Below are 16,665 nucleotides of genomic sequence, written 5' to 3' on the forward strand. Positions count from 1 at the left end.
AACTCGATGTACCATGTACCTTTTTTGTTGGAGAAACCTGTAAAGTTACTCATCTAAGTGATCTTTAGTTTCAAATCATTTTTTAATTTGATGTTTATTTTGTCTTACAGCCAGCTGTTGCATTACCTACAAGCCTTAGCCTGTCTTCTCCCCAGCCTGCAGCCCAGATAACTGTGTCCTATCCAACACCAAGGTCCAGTCAGCAACAGACCCAGCCGCAGAAGCAGCGTGTTTTCACAGGGGTGGTTACAAAGCTGCATGACACATTTGGATTTGTGGATGAAGATGTATTCTTTCAGCTTAGGTAAGCATGAAGTGTTGTGATCTGGCTTCTCTAATGTCACATAAAGCAACTGTTTATCACTTTGAGTATGATTTTCTGATTTAATTCTTCAGCTTGTATTCTCTTTTTGCCTCAGTCTTTTTAATTTAAAGTACGATTAAAGATATTTTGGTTATTTAACACATTATTTTCTATTTTGAATTCTTCAGAAATATGTACAGACTATATGAAATTTCTGATAACCTGGATAGATGTGGACTGAAATTTTGTGTTGAAACAATTGTAAGAGTTTATAAATCTAGACCACTTTAAATATCAAATGACATTGTAGGCCAAAATGTTTTTAACTGAAAATAACTTCATAGACTAATACACAGTATTTGGGTAACTTTATGATTATTGGTCAAAGTATGAATTTTCTGAGGTATTTCAAATTACAGTTGAGCTGGCTTAGAAGCTGGCTTAGAAATACAATAATTTGTATTTACAAATTATTATGAAATTTTTGTGAGTAGGCTTATTGTTTTCCTTCTTTTCCATTTTTCTGTTTCCATCTCTGTGTCTCCTCTGTGAATCTGCCTTTCCAATAAAAATAAATCTTTCAAAAAAACATTTTAAAGGTTTTCCATAGTTTATTTTGTAAATTGTTTACATCTAAATAGTAAGTATGTAAATTTTCTTTGTCAGAATATTTTTCAATAGTGTTTATATCCTTTTCTTGCAGTGCTGTTAAAGGAAAAACCCCACAAGTGGGTGATAGAGTATTAGTTGAAGCTACTTACAATCCTAATATGCCTTTCAAATGGAATGCACAAAGAATTCAAACATTACCCAATCAGGTACATGAAATACTGAGGTAGATGTCATAGAAGCTTGAAGACTATGTCATCTTACTGTCAGTTTCTGTTTTGAAACATTTTTATTTCTTTTTCTAAGAATCAATCTCAAACCCAACCTTTACTGAAGACTCCTCCTGCTGTGCTCCAACCAATTGCCCCGCCGACAACATTTGGTGTTCAGGCCCAGGCCCAGCCCCAGTCACTGCTGCAGGCACAGATTTCGGCTGCTTCCATTACACCACTGTTGCAGACTCAGCCGCAGCCTTTATTACAGCAACCACAACAAAAAGGTATTATATGCAGTCATCTTTGCTTTTTATTTGGCGGAACTACACATTTTAGTGGTTTGAAACTAGTAAGTGTAGGCTTTAAAACAAATGCTTGAAGAGTGCATATCTGCCACAGTGAGTAAGATACTGCTTTAGGCCACTGCTGTCCCATATCCGATTTCCTGGTTTCCTGTTTTGATCCTGCTTCCAGTTCTAACTTCCTCTCAGTATGTACCCTGGGAGGTAGCCAGTGATGACTGAAGTGCTCAAGTCCCAGCCTTCCATGTCGTGAACCTGGACTGAGTTTCTGGCTCACGACGTTGGCTTGGCTGTGGTAGGCATTTGAGTAAGTGTGTGTGTGTGTGTGTGTGTGTGTGTGTGTGTGCATACTGCCCTTTCTTCCTCCATTGTGTCTCTCCCTTTCAAATAAAGTGAAAATAATTATTACAAGATTTATGTATTTAGGGCCCGGTGCCATGGCTTATGGCTAGTGGCTAGTGCTTTCCCAGGTCACAAGCAGGGAGCTGGATGGGAGCTGGAGCTGCTGGGATTAGAACTGGTGCCTATATGGGATCCCGGCACATGCAAGGCGAGGACTTTAGCTACTAGGCCACGCTGCCAGACCCAAAAAATGCCTTTCTTGATGTAGCGAAATGTTAGATCTGTTAATTGTCTGTGCTGTTGGTGTCTGTTGGAAAGAATGTTTTTGTCCCTAATTCTTATAAATATACCAGCCATATTTTCAGTATATGTATACGTATAAAATATTACTTTACTCATTGAAATATGGTACTTGAAATGTGTAAATTAAGTTTTAAAATTTTCATTGCATTTTGAATATTTGATGAACATTTATTTTAAAATGTTTAATATAAATGTAGGAATCATAATTCGCTATTTGCTTTGAAGATTTTATTTATTTGAAAGGCAGAGTGACAGAGAAATAGATGAGACAGAGAGCCATCTTCCGGATCACTCTCTAAGTGGCGGCATTAAGGCCCTGACAGGAACCTGGACTTCTCTCTGGGCCACCTATATGGTGGCAGGGGTTGAAGCCCATACGCTCTTTCTTCTGCTTTTCCAAGCATATTAGCAGAGAGCTGTTTCAGAAACAGAGCAGTCAGGTCTGAATACAGTGTTCATATGGGAATGCCCCAGTACTGTCTGTCTAAATGGCCTTATGAAGCCGTTAGTATGTCATTTCTATGTATCTCAAATGACATTTCTCTTATAGAAAGAGCATTAATGTATAGGAAAAGAGAGTTCTTTCATTCACTTATTTACTCTCCAAATGGCCATAAGAACCAGGTCTAGGCAGGGCTGAAGCCAGGAACCTGAAACTTTGTGCAGTTCTCCCACATGCATGCCAGAGACCCAGTCTTTGGGCCATGATCTTTTGTCTTTCCAGGCACATTGGTAGGAAGCTGTGTTACAGATGGAATAGCTGAATCTCAAACCAGTGTTTGTATACAGGATTCAATGTCCCAAGCAGCACAACTTGCTGTGCCATAGTGCCAACCATCCTTTCCATGTTCTTCCCTCCCTTTCCTTTCTTCATTTTTCTCCTTTTCTCTGTTTTCTGTTTTATTTGAAAGGCACAGGGAAACACAAATATATCCTCTCTTTGCTGATATCCTCCTTAGATACCAGCTGTAGCCATCCGGAGCTGGACAAGACCCAATCCAAGAGTCCACAACTCGACCCACACACTTCAATCATCTCTTGCTGCCTCCCAGGATCTCCTGGGGGGTATAGTTGCCCTCCCAAGTCATCAGATGGGAGCCAGCACTTATATGGATGCTGACACTGCCATTGGCAGCTCTATACACAGTACCACAACACTGGTCTTTTTTCTACCTAACTTTTAAATACTTAATTTATCTGTGAATAATAAATTTGAATTGTGCAAAAGTAGGTGGACTACTGTTCTGTCTGGATGTAAATATATACAATTATTTCAAAAGAAAATGTAAGGTTTTCAGCACTAGGGAGAATTCATTAAGACAATCCCTAGTTTTCAAAAAGCTGTGAGTTTTTCTTGCCTTCACTCAAAATGTGTTTTAGTGAGGTCAGAGTAATGACATGACAGATTAATCTTCCACCCTGTGGCTCCAGCATCTCATACGGGCACCAGTTTGTGAATAACTACTTTGCTTATGATCCAGCCAAAGGATATATATTTATTTTTTAAGATTTGTTTGTTTTTATTGGAAAGTCAGATATACATAGAGGAGAGACAGGGGGGAAGATTTTCAGTCCACTGGTTTACTTCTCAAGTTGCTGCAATGGCCGGAGCGGAGTCAGTCTAAAGCCAGGAGCCTGCAGTCTCTCCTGGGTCTCCTTCGTGGTTGCAAGGTCCCAAGGCTGGATGGGAAATGTGGCCCCCGGGATTAGAACCAATGCCCATATGGGTTCCTGGTGTGTGCAAGGCAAGGACTCATGCCACTAAGCTGAAGAATATATTTTAATAACTCCCATTCCCTTGGCTATGTTCAAGTGATAGTTAATGCTTATGAAGTTTGGTGAACACAGTGATCTTTTTTCTGTCTTTTAAAGCTGGGTTACTGCAGCCTCCCGTCCGTATAGTTTCACAGCCACAACCAGCACGAAGGTTAGATCCACCTTCCAGATTTTCAGGAAGGAATGACAGAGGGGATCAAGTGCCCAGCAGGAAAGATGATCGTAGGTATGTTTTAACAATTACACTATGTCTTGTGGTGACAAAACTTGTGTATCAATGTTGATGTCTGGTGACTATGTATTTTTAATTTTTTGAGGTGGTAAATTTGATGTTGTGTCTATTTTAGCACAAATTTTTAAAAAACACTGTAGAATCTTAACATTTCTTTTCAGTTTTATTTAGTTAAATTTTCTGTAATTCCTGAAATATTAGTAATTTTAGAAAATTTTGCCTTTAAGTCGTGAGAGGGAGAGAGAAAGACGGAGATCCAGAGAAAGATCCCCTCAGAGGAAACGCTCCCGGGAGCGGTCTCCTCGGAGAGAGAGAGAGCGCTCGCCCCGGAGAGTCCGACGTGTTGTCCCGCGTTACACAGTTCAGTTTTCAAAATTCTCTCTAGATTGGTAAGTTCTTTCTCTTCCGTTTTATTGAACCACTGATCTCATAAATGGTTTGTAGAGTGTGTTCATACAGCATTCCCCCGCTTGTCACAGCATTCCTTGGGAGGGTGCTGTGTTTTTGTGCACTCATTAAATTGGAAATTATTGAAACAGGAAGCCCCTGGAGGAAATTTCTCTGTGACTCACTTGTGTTTTAAAGTTAGAATCCTGGAAGATCCAGACTTATTGATAGCTTTATGTTCATACATGGTACATTGTATATCATGAAGCAGTAATGCAACAGTGAACTGATGCAGGTTTAATATGGACCTGTTATGGGTACTCACAAGCCTATAGGATGTACACACAGATGTTTGTATGTATATATGTATATATTTATACATAAATGCATTATTCCTGTCTTCAGTCATTGGAATCAAATCAAGGGGGTAGATTACCAAGAGTTTCTTGTGTTTGACTTCATTTATCTGAAGCACATACTCCCCCCCCCCCCCCCCCCCCCCGCGTCACAATTAATCATCTTGGAGGTACAATGATTGAGGTGGCATCTAGATAGAAGATTACCATATGGAAAAGAAAAATTGATAATAAGATCATTAATCATTGTTCAAGGCTATTAGCATAAGAATAACTATTGAGTTCTAGATCTAGTAAACTATATATTTAAGTTACCGTATATTTAAGTAACAATTTTCTTAAGGTCAAGAAAATCTTGCTTGTTGACTTTCGTTGGTTATTGCTTGTTTTTGCACCAGCAGCTGCATTTTTAGTTTTGAAATCTTTGCTTCTGTTTATACTTTAAGTCTGTGTATTTCAGAGAAATTCATTGGAGCTGAAATCACTTCTTTAGCCCCAAATACACTAAACACAGAGGCTCTAGTTTGTTGGTTTTTAAGATGCATGCTTAGGGTGAGATCTTTTGTCTGCTAATTTATTAGGCAGAGTTAGAGAAGGAGAGATCTTCCATTGCTGGACTACCCCATTGGCCTAAGCGGCTGGGGTTGGGCCAGGCCAGGGCCAAGCCAACTCCTGGAGTTGGGAATTCCCCCAGGCCCTCCTTTGTGGACCTAACCCCTCAAGTCATTTTTTGACTTTTCCCAGGCCATCAGTAGGGAGCTGGATCTTTAGTACAGCAATCTGGATGGGAACCAGCACTCAAAGGGAATTTTCTAGCCCGTTCTGGCTTAACTTGCTACACCAACACCACCACCCCCAAAGCTTGGATTTTATTTAGCTCATTTGTTTTCTGTTGTAGGGAAAGTTAGTGAATATGAGATGAAATTGAACAGGCTGAAATTTCTTTCAGGCTAGAAATTCACAGTTGTACTTTATCACTTTGAAGTAAATTCTCAGAACAGAAATGAACCATTGTAAATAAAAATGATTTTCAAGTTTTAAATAGCTCCTCCTCTGTACTTGTGGAAATGAAAACTTTTTAAAGCTAAACAATTCTGAGATACTGCTGAAGAAATGATTTATTCTTGTTTTTCCTTTTCTTTATGGATTACTCGTTTTGTAATATGCTACTTGACATACTTGATACATGCACACAACAACTACGGCTGGGCAAAGAGAACTTAGGATGCTATCTGTATTCCCCACTTTGGATAGCAGGGACATAGGTATTTGAGCCATTACCTACTGCCGTGCCTTGTGTATTGGTGATGTAGAGTCAGGACTCAGCCCCGGCACTGTCCCATGGGGAGCAGCTGTCTCAGCTACTGTGCAAGCATGTGCCGCTGCTCAGATTGTTTTGCTAACAAAACAGATTTCACACACTTTCCTCAGGTTTACAGCAGACATTAGTCTCTTTAGGTACAAATGTATCAGCAACTATAGAGGATAAGTTTATCACTATTTTTAGCTTTCAAAGATATCTTTTCATACAGATTAGTTCATATTTGATACTTATCAGTTGTCTTTTAAAAAGGCAATGGTTATCTTCATTTTACAAAATATTGGTGTTTTCCACTTTAATTCATTATATTTTTAACATACATTTCTTGGCCTTTTACCAGATTGATTTTACCTTTGAGTTCTGCTTTAAAAAACTCTGCTTCTTAGGAAAAGGAAAATCGTCCTTTAAAAAATCAGTTACCAGATTAAAAGGCAAGACACTTTTTCCCTCTTTACATAAGCATCAGGTACGGATCTTAACCATTGACATCGAGGGTATAGAGGTGTGGATTATCCAAAAACATTGGTAGTTTGCTTCCATCTGAATTTTTGTACTTAATTTCGAATATGAATGTTTGTAGGATCTTTATATATAATAAAAGGTTAAATTTCTTCATACTCTGTATAAGCCTAATGGAGAAACATTTAAATACTAATTTGTTTACTCATTCTTGTCCTTTCCTTGTGTGTATTCTATATGAACTGTTATTTTTTCAAATATTATTCAGTTCCAAGAGAAGTGGAACTGCTTTTACTCAGATCTTCTCTGGAGCTGGGGTTGAAGTTATTTCAGAGGGTCTTCTCTAATGAATTATAAGCTACACACACAAAAAGTAAAGAGATAAAGATAACATGTCGATACTAGCCATTTACTCAAAGCTGTGAGTATACAAATTTAAAGCTAAAACTTTCATTTCTCCCTGCCAATCTATAGCTTGTTGATTGTCTCTATCCCTGTTAAACCTGCTTTTACTGTGTTGTATATTTAGTTTCAGAATTGAGTGGATGTTAGCATAACTTGCAGAATTAAGGCTGTTTATTCACTACTTACGTCTGTTTTTCAGTCCCAGTTGTGACATGATGGAATTAAGGCGCCGTTATCAGAATTTATATATACCTAGTGACTTTTTTGATGCTCAGTTTACATGGGTGGATGCGTTTCCTTTGTCAAGACCATTTCAGCTGGGAAATTACTGCAATTTTTATGTAATGCACAGAGAAGTAGAATCCTTAGAGAAAAATATGGCGATTCTTGATCCACCTGATGCTGATCACTTATACAGTGCAAAGGTTTGTATTTCACACAGTGATTTGTAGCATCAATCTCTTAGTTGCTCATAATAATTGCATATGTGGAGTTAATTGATAGAGAATGATTTGATTATAAGGTAGAAGACCTGAATACATGTTTCCTTCTTGTTTTTTGATCATTTAAATGATTTCATGTCCATTTGCCTAATCTCTTAACACTATAAAACCGTGGTTACTTTTTAAAAATTTGAAATGTAATAAAAATGTGAAGATAAAGCTGATGCTATTGAGCTTTTAAAATTATTTAATGACATCTCAGAGCCCCTGATAAAATGTAATGTCGGGTAAATGCACTGTATAGTTTTAGGTGAAATTTAGTTTATTGTTTGTCATCAATTGTTTGTTCTGGTTTAAAATAATGCTTGATCAAAAATCTTTTGAGAAATTATTTCCATTTTTATAAAGTATTTTAGATATCTAATACTTAAGGATAATTAGTAGTACTTTTTATTTTTTTACATTACTTTAGCCTTTTGACAGGATTGAATTATTTGACTATAATAGGTTATGCTGATGGCTAGCCCTAGCATGGAAGATTTGTATCATAAGTCATGTGCTCTTGCTGAAGATCCCCAAGAGCTCCGGGATGGATTTCAGCACCCTGCTAGGCTTGTGAAGGTAAAATGAAACATTTTTTTAAACTTCAGATTATGTTTGCTTTATTTAGTTCTAACTATATAAAGTTAAAAACAGTTTTTAAATCTTGTTGATTACGCTTGTTAAGGTGTTCCAGATTTAATAATTCAGATGTTTTTCTCATTGTTGATTATGGTTTTCTCTTTACTTGTATGTCGTATTGATGTTTTATATCTAGCATGATAAATCTTAGTGGTAATGGGATTAAGAGGGTCTGTGGCTGCTGTTAAAATGTGAATTATAGCTTGTTTCTTTAAAACAACTCTATCTGAAGAAGTGTTTTAGAAGGATGAGTTATGATGTGTAAATCCTATTCCATTGCTGAAATGCAGTGTGGAACACGATGAACTGAACTCTTCCTTGACTGACAGATTCCAGAGGTAGTAAAAATGATATTGGAAAGGTTTGTACCTTTCCTTTTCAAGTATTTATTTGTAATTTGATGGGTTGCATTATACATATAAATGATTATTTGCTTTGAATTAGTTTTTAGTGGGCATGAAAGGCAAGGATGAAGCCATGGCTATTGGAGGCCACTGGTCTCCCTCATTGGATGGACCAGACCCAGAAAAAGACCCCTCTGTGTTGATTAAGACTGCTATTCGTTGTTGTAAGGCTCTCACAGGCATTGATCTAAGTGTGTGCACACAGTGGTAAGTACCAATTTATTTCTTGTTTAGAAATGTTTTTCCAATAGTTGATGTAGATGTGCTTGTCTATCAGAGCCCCCACCTTCAAAAACCCAGCATGTTAGTACCTCTGACCATGCAGGTGACCTCCAGAGGGAAATGCCCATTAGTAGCAGAGATTTATTTGGTGCCAAAAATGTTTTGAGGGAAAAATGTTGAGAACTAATCAAAATAAACCAGAAATTTAAATGTTTTACGCTGTACTTTGGAAGTTGGATGTATGTTGAAATACTTTTCATTTCATGCATAGCTGGAGAAGATCGTCAAGAGAGAACTTCATTTCATTATAATTCTTTTGTTATAAAATGATATAGTTGCTGATTATTTTTGTTCAGCCATATTTTCTCTTGAGGGTTGTTTGTCCTGTGTATTTTAGTCTATCTTTTGACTTACTGGAGAACATTCTTTTTTAGCCCATGAGATTTGAACAGCTATCCAGCTTCTTCAGGTATTCCCTAAAGTATGGGTAGCTCTGGACTCAAACTTGAAAAATGTCTTGGGGGAATATATTCTTCTTTTAACTATTAAGATATTGTACAAATGTACCAAAAGAGGAACTATGGCTTTTATAATTTTTTTTTCTTTAGACCAACCTCAAGTTCTTGCAGCAAAAGTTTCTTTACTTGATGTGCTACAAGTGAACTAGGGTCTTTAAAATGTATTTTAGAATTTTTTTTCCAACATGCTTCTTCCCTTGCAACAGGTACCGTTTTGCAGAGATTCGCTACCATCGCCCTGAGGAGACCCACAAGGGGCGTACAGTTCCAGCTCATGTGGAGACAGTGGTTTTATTTTTCCCGGATGTTTGGCATTGCCTTCCCACCCGCTCAGAGTGGGAAACCCTCTCCCGAGGATACAAGCAGCAGCTGGTCGAGAAGCTTCAGGGTGAACGCAAGGAGGCTGATGGAGAACAGGCACTGAACGCTAATCCCTTTTTCTATTTCCGCTTCTCACAGGCACAGGAACACAGGCACAAATGCACACCACACACTACATAACACACACACATGGAGGAACACAGCTGGTAACAGCGACTGGTAATCCAGCTTTCAGCAGTGTAGTTATAGTTTATTTTCTCTTTAAAAATCCTGTCCATTACGCTAACTTTGAAGAGTGCTCAGACCTCAAAGGAAAATAGTTGTGCTTAAATTGCACAGAATTTGGCTTTTATCATAGGTCTAGTTGCTGGAATCTGGGACCAGTTGTTGAGCAAGACTCAGTATTAAGCCATTTTAAACATTTTGCCATTTTCTAAAATTTAAAAAATTTTCTCTTTCACGGTCATCAGTTCTAGTCATGGATATTTGAAATTGGACAACCACAAGTCTGAGAGATTTGAAATTTCAGGCTATGTGGCAACGTCTTTGGTACATTTCAAAGGTCTGCCTAAATCAGTCTTTGGGTGGCTTCAAAATTGGGGCAAGATCACACACTGTGTGGTTAGTGCAGACCGGCAGTGTTTGTGCATCCCTGATATCCTTTGTGTTGTAATTTATCACCCTTTTGTGTTTCACAGATCTGGCTTTGATTGGCTGATGAGTGTCTTTGTGATCAGTTAAAAGTGGTAGAATGTATGTATGTGAACTTGCCTAAATGATAACTTTAGGAGAAGACAATCTGAAACATTTGTGACCTTGCACAGATCAGCAACAGACTTTTAAAAAATAAATTACTTTTATTTTAAAGTTTCAGGATAATAACTATGTTCTTAACTTTGTATGTTAGGATGAAGAGGAGAAAGATGATGGTGAGGCTAAGGAAATTTCCACTCCAACCCACTGGTCTAAACTTGATCCAAAGACAATGAAGGTAACTTCAGAAGTGATGATTTCTTTTCTTTCCTAAGATTTATTTATTTTTATTGAAAAGGCAGATTTATAGAAATACATCCTACACCCATGTGGGAGACCCAGAAGTGGTGCCAGGCTCCTGGCTTCAGATTAGCTCAGCTCTGGCCGTTGTGGCCACTTGGGGATTAAATCAGCAGACAGAAGATCTTCCTCTCTGTCTCTCTGACTTTCCAATAAAAATAAATATAAAAGAAAGAAATAGAGAAAGAGAAAGATTTTTTTTTTTAATTTGCAAGAGTGATGAAGGAGAAATTTTTCATTGGGTTATACTCCCAAATGCCCTTTTCCGTTTTTTTTGTTTGTTTGTTTGTTTTTAAAGATTTATTTTTATTATTTTTTTATTGGAAAGGCGGATATACAGAGAGGAGAGAGAGAGAGGAAGATCTTCCGTCCGATGATTCACTCCCCAAGTGAGCGCAACGGGCCGATCCTATGCCGATCCGAAGCCAGGAGCCTCTTCTGGGTCTCCCACGCGGGTGCAGGGTTCCAAAGCTTTGGGCCGTCCTCGACTGCCTTTCCGGGCCACAGGCAGGGAGCTGGAAGGGAAGTGGGGCTGCCGGGATTAGAACCGGCGCCCATATGGGATCCCAGGCGTGCAAGGCCAGGACCTTTAACCACTTGCGCCACTGCTCCGGGCCCCCTTTTCCGTTTTTATTTATTGTTTTAAAAAAATGTTTTTTTTTTTTTTAATCTATAGGGTGATGTTAAATAGAAATAAGGAGAGATAGGGAGGTGTTCTGTCTGCTGGCTCATTCCCCAGATGACTTCAACAACAAAGGCTGGGCCACGCTGAAACCCAGAGCTTCTTCCTGTCTTCCTGGGTGCAGAGGCCCAAACACCCGAGTCTTTCTGTGCTGCTTTCCTAGGTGCGTTAGTAGAGAGCCAGATGGGAAGTAGAGCATGTGGGACTTGAACCAACACCAATATGAGATGCCTTGCTTTAGGAGGTGGTTTAACTACTGTGCCATAACCCTGGCCCCAGTTTGTTTATTTATTTGAAAGGCAAAGTGTCATTAAGGAGAGAAAGATCTTCTAGCTGGCTTATAGGAAAAACCAGGAGACTACTGTCCTCTTCTCCCAGTTGGTGCCAGGATCACCAAGTACTTGGCACACCATCTGCAGCTTTCATACTAGCAAGAAACTGAGACAGAAGTGTAGCAGCTGAGATTTAAGCCGTACTTCTGAGAAGGGATGCCAGTATCACAACCTACTGTGCCAAAAGGTTGGCCCAATACACTGATCTTTGAATTTGGAATCTTCATATTTCTGAAGGAAAGCACTAGTATAAACAAATTGATAATTGCTTTTCCCCAAGAATTTAGGATATTTACTTAGAGTCTATGAACAGAAATCAGAATTTATGAACAGAAATCAGAATTACTAGATTCGAATGCTTTTTGTTTTTTTTTTTGTTTTTTTTTTTTAAGGTTTATAGGGCCCACCACAATAGCCTGTTGGCTAAATTCTCACTTTGCTTCCTCTGGGATTCATTTGGGCACTGGTTTGTGTCTTGGCCGCTCCACTTCCTTTCCAGTTTTCTGCTTGTCTTGGGAAAACAGTAGAAGATGGTCCAAGGCCGTGGGACCCTGAGCAGCTGTGTGGGAGACTTGGACTGGCTTTGGATTGACTCACCTCAAACCTTTGCAGACACTCAAGGAATGAACCAGCAGATGAAAGATCTTTCTCTGTACATCTGCCTTTCCAATAAAAGTTTTAAAAAATGTTTTTGTTTATTTGAAAGAGAGGGACATAGGCAGATATTCCATCTGCTGATTGAGTTTTCTGAGTGCCTTAACTGCTAGAACTAGGGATTGCTGAAGCCAGTAGCTTCGTTCAGGTCTCCCATGTGAGTGGCAGGGTCCCAAGTACTTGGGCTATCTTTTGCTGTTTCTCCCAGGCCATTAATAGTGAGCTGGATTAGAAGTGGGGAAGCTGAAATACAAACCAGGACCCCACCTATGGAGTGCGGCACCGTAATAATGGCCCCTAAAACATCTTAAACTATATTACTATATTACAACTATATTAAACTATATTGCAAGCTGGCATTTGGCTCAGTAATTAAGTTCCAGTATGGGATGCCAGTGTCCTGGGTTAGAGTATTTCCTAGCCTGCTTCTGCTGATGCATACCATTGGAGGCAGCAGATGGTGGATGAAGGTCTTGAGTCCCATTACCCCAGCTGAAGCACCCCAGGTGAGGTTCTTTGTTTTGACTTGATGCAGCCCTGTTTGTTTGAACTTTTTGGGCAACTGGCACATGTAAGGTCTCTCTGTTTTCTTATGTGTGTGTGTTTGCCTTTCAGACTAAAAAAAAGTTAAATGCCTTCAAATTGCTTTCTGAATTTTATTATGTTATTTTGTATTTTCATAAGCATTTTGTGTCCATTACAAGTGTCCCTGTCATCAGTTTTTTTTCCAGACTGAGACTGAAGGTGTCTGGTGTTGTGTCACCGTAGTTTAACCTGGCACCTGCAATTCTGGAGTCCCAGATGGACACTGGTTCAAGACCTGACTGCTTATCTCAAATCCAATTCTCTGCATATGTGCTTGGGAAGATAGCAGAAGATAGCCCAAGTGCTTGGGCCTCCACCCAAGTGGGAGACTCAGAAGTTCTGAACTCCTAGTGTTGACCTGGCCCATCTTGGCTGGCTGATAATGGTCACAGAGTGAATCAGTGGATGAAACATTTTTTTCCTGTAATTTTGCCCTTCAAATAAATAAAAAAATTCTAAAAGATAAGAAAAAGATACATTTTTTTTCAGTAATCTCACATTATGTTTTTAATGTTCTGTATGTTTAGGTAAATGATCTCCGAAAAGAACTAGAAAGTCGAACTCTTAGTTCCAAAGGATTAAAATCCCAATTAATAGCCCGGTTAACCAAGCAGCTCAAAGTAGAAGAACAGAAGGAAGAACAGAAGGAATTGGAAAAATCTGAAAAGGAGGAGGAAGAGGAGGATGATAGGAAATCTGAAGATGATAAAGAGGTAAATACCAAGTCATTTAAAAATGGGGGTGTTTATAATGGTGTTTTGGAGCCCTTGCATTGTTTAACTTAAGGGTTTATTTGTGTATCTGTATGCCTTTATTGAAATATAATTTACATGCTGTAAATCCTTTTTAGCAGCAGTTCAAGTTCTGACGATTTACATAATTATCTAACAGCCATTACAAGATATGAAATGGTTTTGTAGAAGCGTCTCAAGAGATTTGGGTCTTATCCCAGAGTTTTGCTGCTTCTAAATTATTGTATTTCATATGAGTCTTATTCCTTAAGACTCAGTTATTTTATGCTTCAGTTTTGTGTCTAGTAGGTTATTGTCATAATATATAAACCTGTCTAGTTCCTGAATTTGAGGTATAGGGATATCTTCGCTGTGTTTTAGTACCAGTGTTAGAATTAAGTGTATTAACATGTATATTCAAATATGTACATTGTACAACATATTTTCATTATTTCCAAGATAGTTTCATTATTTAAAGGTATTTTCAAGGTTTTCCTGCCAGAAGTGTGTATCTTAGATCTGATTTAGAGAAAGCAATTAGATAAGTATGGACTATGAAACGTATAAAGTAGCCTACCTGCTTTTTTAAAATGGCAATTAATGGGAGACAAAATGATTCAGGGCCATAGAGTAAAGGAGGTTAGCGAGATAACCAAGTATACCAAATGAAACTTGACTAGAGGAAGAAGGTACATTTGGAAAGTTCGATTATGGATTTAGATGTGATGTTAGATAATAGAGTAGTCTGCATCCACTGACAGACCTTGAACACTTTGCCATTGTTCCCTTGGTTTGCACTAGGATGCAAAAGAAAAATCCCTGCGCTTTCTGTCTGTCTTTGTGGCAGTCCAGATTGAATTGGGGAATACATTTGAAAATAAATTAAAATAAAATAAAAAATAGTTTTTTCAGATATAAAGGGATAAAAAGATAATATAGAAGTCAGTGTTCGATTTTTTTGGATATGGCAATGGCTCTGCGGTACATGGAATTACCTTGTTCTTTGCAATGTGTATAGCTTCATGATTTCTTATTTGACACAACAGGTGTACGTATTTATTTTGGTGGTAAAATTTGTTTCAAGCTTGGCCACTGGGAACTCCAGTTAATGTGGAGAGTGAACATTTGCTCTGTTAGTTAAAAATCTCAGGATCCTCATCCCATAGCCTAGTGCCACAGTTCAGTTCTCAGGTCCGGCTCCTGAATTAGCTGCTCGGGCCATCGGAGGCAGCAGTGAGGGCCCTGTGGAAGTTGTGCTGGAATGCTTCTTCAGTACTCCCTGCTTCAGCCGTTCAGCCGTTCTTGGGGGAGTGAAACAGTGAATGGAGGTTATCTGTACCTGTTGTGTGTATTTCTCTTTTCCTCTCAAATAAAAAATAAATATAAAGTTACGTGCCTCATGGGTGCAGAGTCCCGAGCGCTTTAGTGCTGGCACTGGAATACAGTCTTCCCAAATGGTCTCTTAGTGTGCTGTGCCGCCATGTCTATGCTGTCAACAGTTATTTTAAATAACTATTAAAATAGTTAAAGCTTTTAAATCATTAAAATATAAGCCATTTAAGCTAAAATGTTTTTGTATATTCTGTTTTTCCCATTTTTATGTCATGCTGTAAGTATATTGACCTAGAGTGTGGTTAATACCTGTTGTATTCAATCATTTAATTTTTATTCTGTAATTATATGTAAAATTTTGTTAGTGTCTTTCTAATTATTTTATCATTGTTAACATCTGTAGTAAATTCCAACAGAAAGAGCTCATGAAAGCCACAGTTAAATTCATCAGTGTTGACAGCAATTTGTGGCCTTTGTACTTGAAAGTCAGTTTTGCTCACTACAAATCTTTGGCTTTTTTTTTTCCTGAAAATATATTTATTTTTATTGGAAAGTGAGATATACATAGAGGAGGAGAGACAGAGAGGAAGATCTTCTGTCTAATGGTTCCCTCCTCAAGTGACCACAATAGTCGGTGCTGTACTGATCTGAAGCCAGGAACCAGAAACTTCTTCTGGGTCTCCCACGTGTGTGCAGGGTCCCAAAGCTTTGGGGCATCCCCGACTGCTTTCCCAGGCCACAAGCAGGGAGCTGGAAGGGAAGCAGGGCTGCCAGGATTAGAATTGGCACCCATATGGGATCCTGGCACACATTCAGGGTGAGGACTTTTAGCCACCAGTCCACGCCGCCAGGCCCTTTTTAAAAATTTTTTTATTGTAAGATTTATTTATTTTTATTACAAAGTCAAATTTATATATAGAGGAGAGACAGAGGAAGGTCTTCCGTCTAATGATTCACTCCCCGAGTAACTGCAATGGCCGGAGCTGTGCCGATCTGAAGCTAGGAGCCAGGAGCATCTTCTAGGTCTCCCAAGTGGGTGCAGGGTCCCGTGGCTTTGGGCCTTCTTGGACTGCTCTCCCAGGCCACAAACAGGAAGCTGGAAAGGAAATGGAGCAGCAGGCTATGAAGTGGCACCACATAGGATCCTGTTGCATGCCAGGCAAGGGCTTTAGCCTCTAGGCTACCATGTTGGGTCCTTCCTCTGCTGCTTTCAAAAGCACATTAGCAGGCAGCTGGATTAGAAGTAAAGAAGCCAGGACTTGAACCAGTGCTTAAAGTGGGCTGCCGTCACTACAAATGGCAGCTTAATCCACCATGTCAGTACATTGTCCCTCTCATGAATATCCAGGAGCTTTTGGCTTTGATGCCTTTGTTGCTTTGTCTTTTTTTTTTTTAAACATTTAATTATTTGAAAGGTAGTGTTCCTTAAAGGCAAAGGTGCTAATGAGAGAGGGCTGTTCCATCTACTGGTTCACTTCCCAAATAGCCACAACAGCCAAGGCTGAGCCAGGGTGAAATGAGGATACCCCACATGATACAGGGGCCCAGGAACCTGGGCCAGCCCTCCCAGGCACAGTGACAGCTGAATTGGAAGTGGAGCAGCTGGGACTGTAACCTGTACCCATATAGGTGCTGTATTGCACGTGACAGCTTAAGCTACTGTACCATAATGCTTTCCCCTTGCTTTGTTTTTATT

At 39.0% G+C, this 16,665-nt stretch overlaps 1 protein-coding gene and 2 non-coding genes across 5 annotated transcripts in view; all 3 read left to right on the forward strand.

Annotated features, from left to right (window-relative positions):
- The window catches only part of CCAR1 (cell division cycle and apoptosis regulator 1), a 39,746-nt gene that overhangs the window by 12,333 nt on the left and 10,748 nt on the right, over positions 1–16,665 (forward strand). For all 3 annotated transcript variants that reach the window (XM_040975860.1, XM_040975859.1, XM_040975861.1), the window contains 11 exons: positions 111–304; positions 1,008–1,122; positions 1,220–1,412; positions 3,948–4,077; positions 4,311–4,472; positions 7,211–7,436; positions 7,962–8,075; positions 8,580–8,746; positions 9,486–9,696; positions 10,508–10,591; positions 13,434–13,619. In XM_040975860.1, the coding sequence (XP_040831794.1) occupies positions 111–304; positions 1,008–1,122; positions 1,220–1,412; positions 3,948–4,077; positions 4,311–4,472; positions 7,211–7,436; positions 7,962–8,075; positions 8,580–8,746; positions 9,486–9,696; positions 10,508–10,591; positions 13,434–13,619 (1,782 nt within the window). The remainder of the gene's footprint in view (positions 1–110; positions 305–1,007; positions 1,123–1,219; positions 1,413–3,947; positions 4,078–4,310; positions 4,473–7,210; positions 7,437–7,961; positions 8,076–8,579; positions 8,747–9,485; positions 9,697–10,507; positions 10,592–13,433; positions 13,620–16,665) is intronic.
- LOC121153547 lies at positions 8,385–8,449 on the forward strand. Its single transcript, XR_005883424.1, has one exon. It is a non-coding gene; the product is annotated as a small nucleolar RNA SNORD98 (small nucleolar RNA).
- On the forward strand, positions 14,383–14,510 carry LOC121153545. Its single transcript, XR_005883422.1, has one exon. It is a non-coding gene; the product is annotated as a small nucleolar RNA SNORA31 (small nucleolar RNA).

This window comes from Ochotona curzoniae, unplaced genomic scaffold (assembly GCF_017591425.1).
Source record: "Ochotona curzoniae isolate NIBS_2020 unplaced genomic scaffold, NIBS_Ocur_1.0 contig_2692, whole genome shotgun sequence".
In the NCBI taxonomy this organism is placed as follows: Eukaryota; Metazoa; Chordata; class Mammalia; order Lagomorpha; family Ochotonidae; genus Ochotona; species Ochotona curzoniae.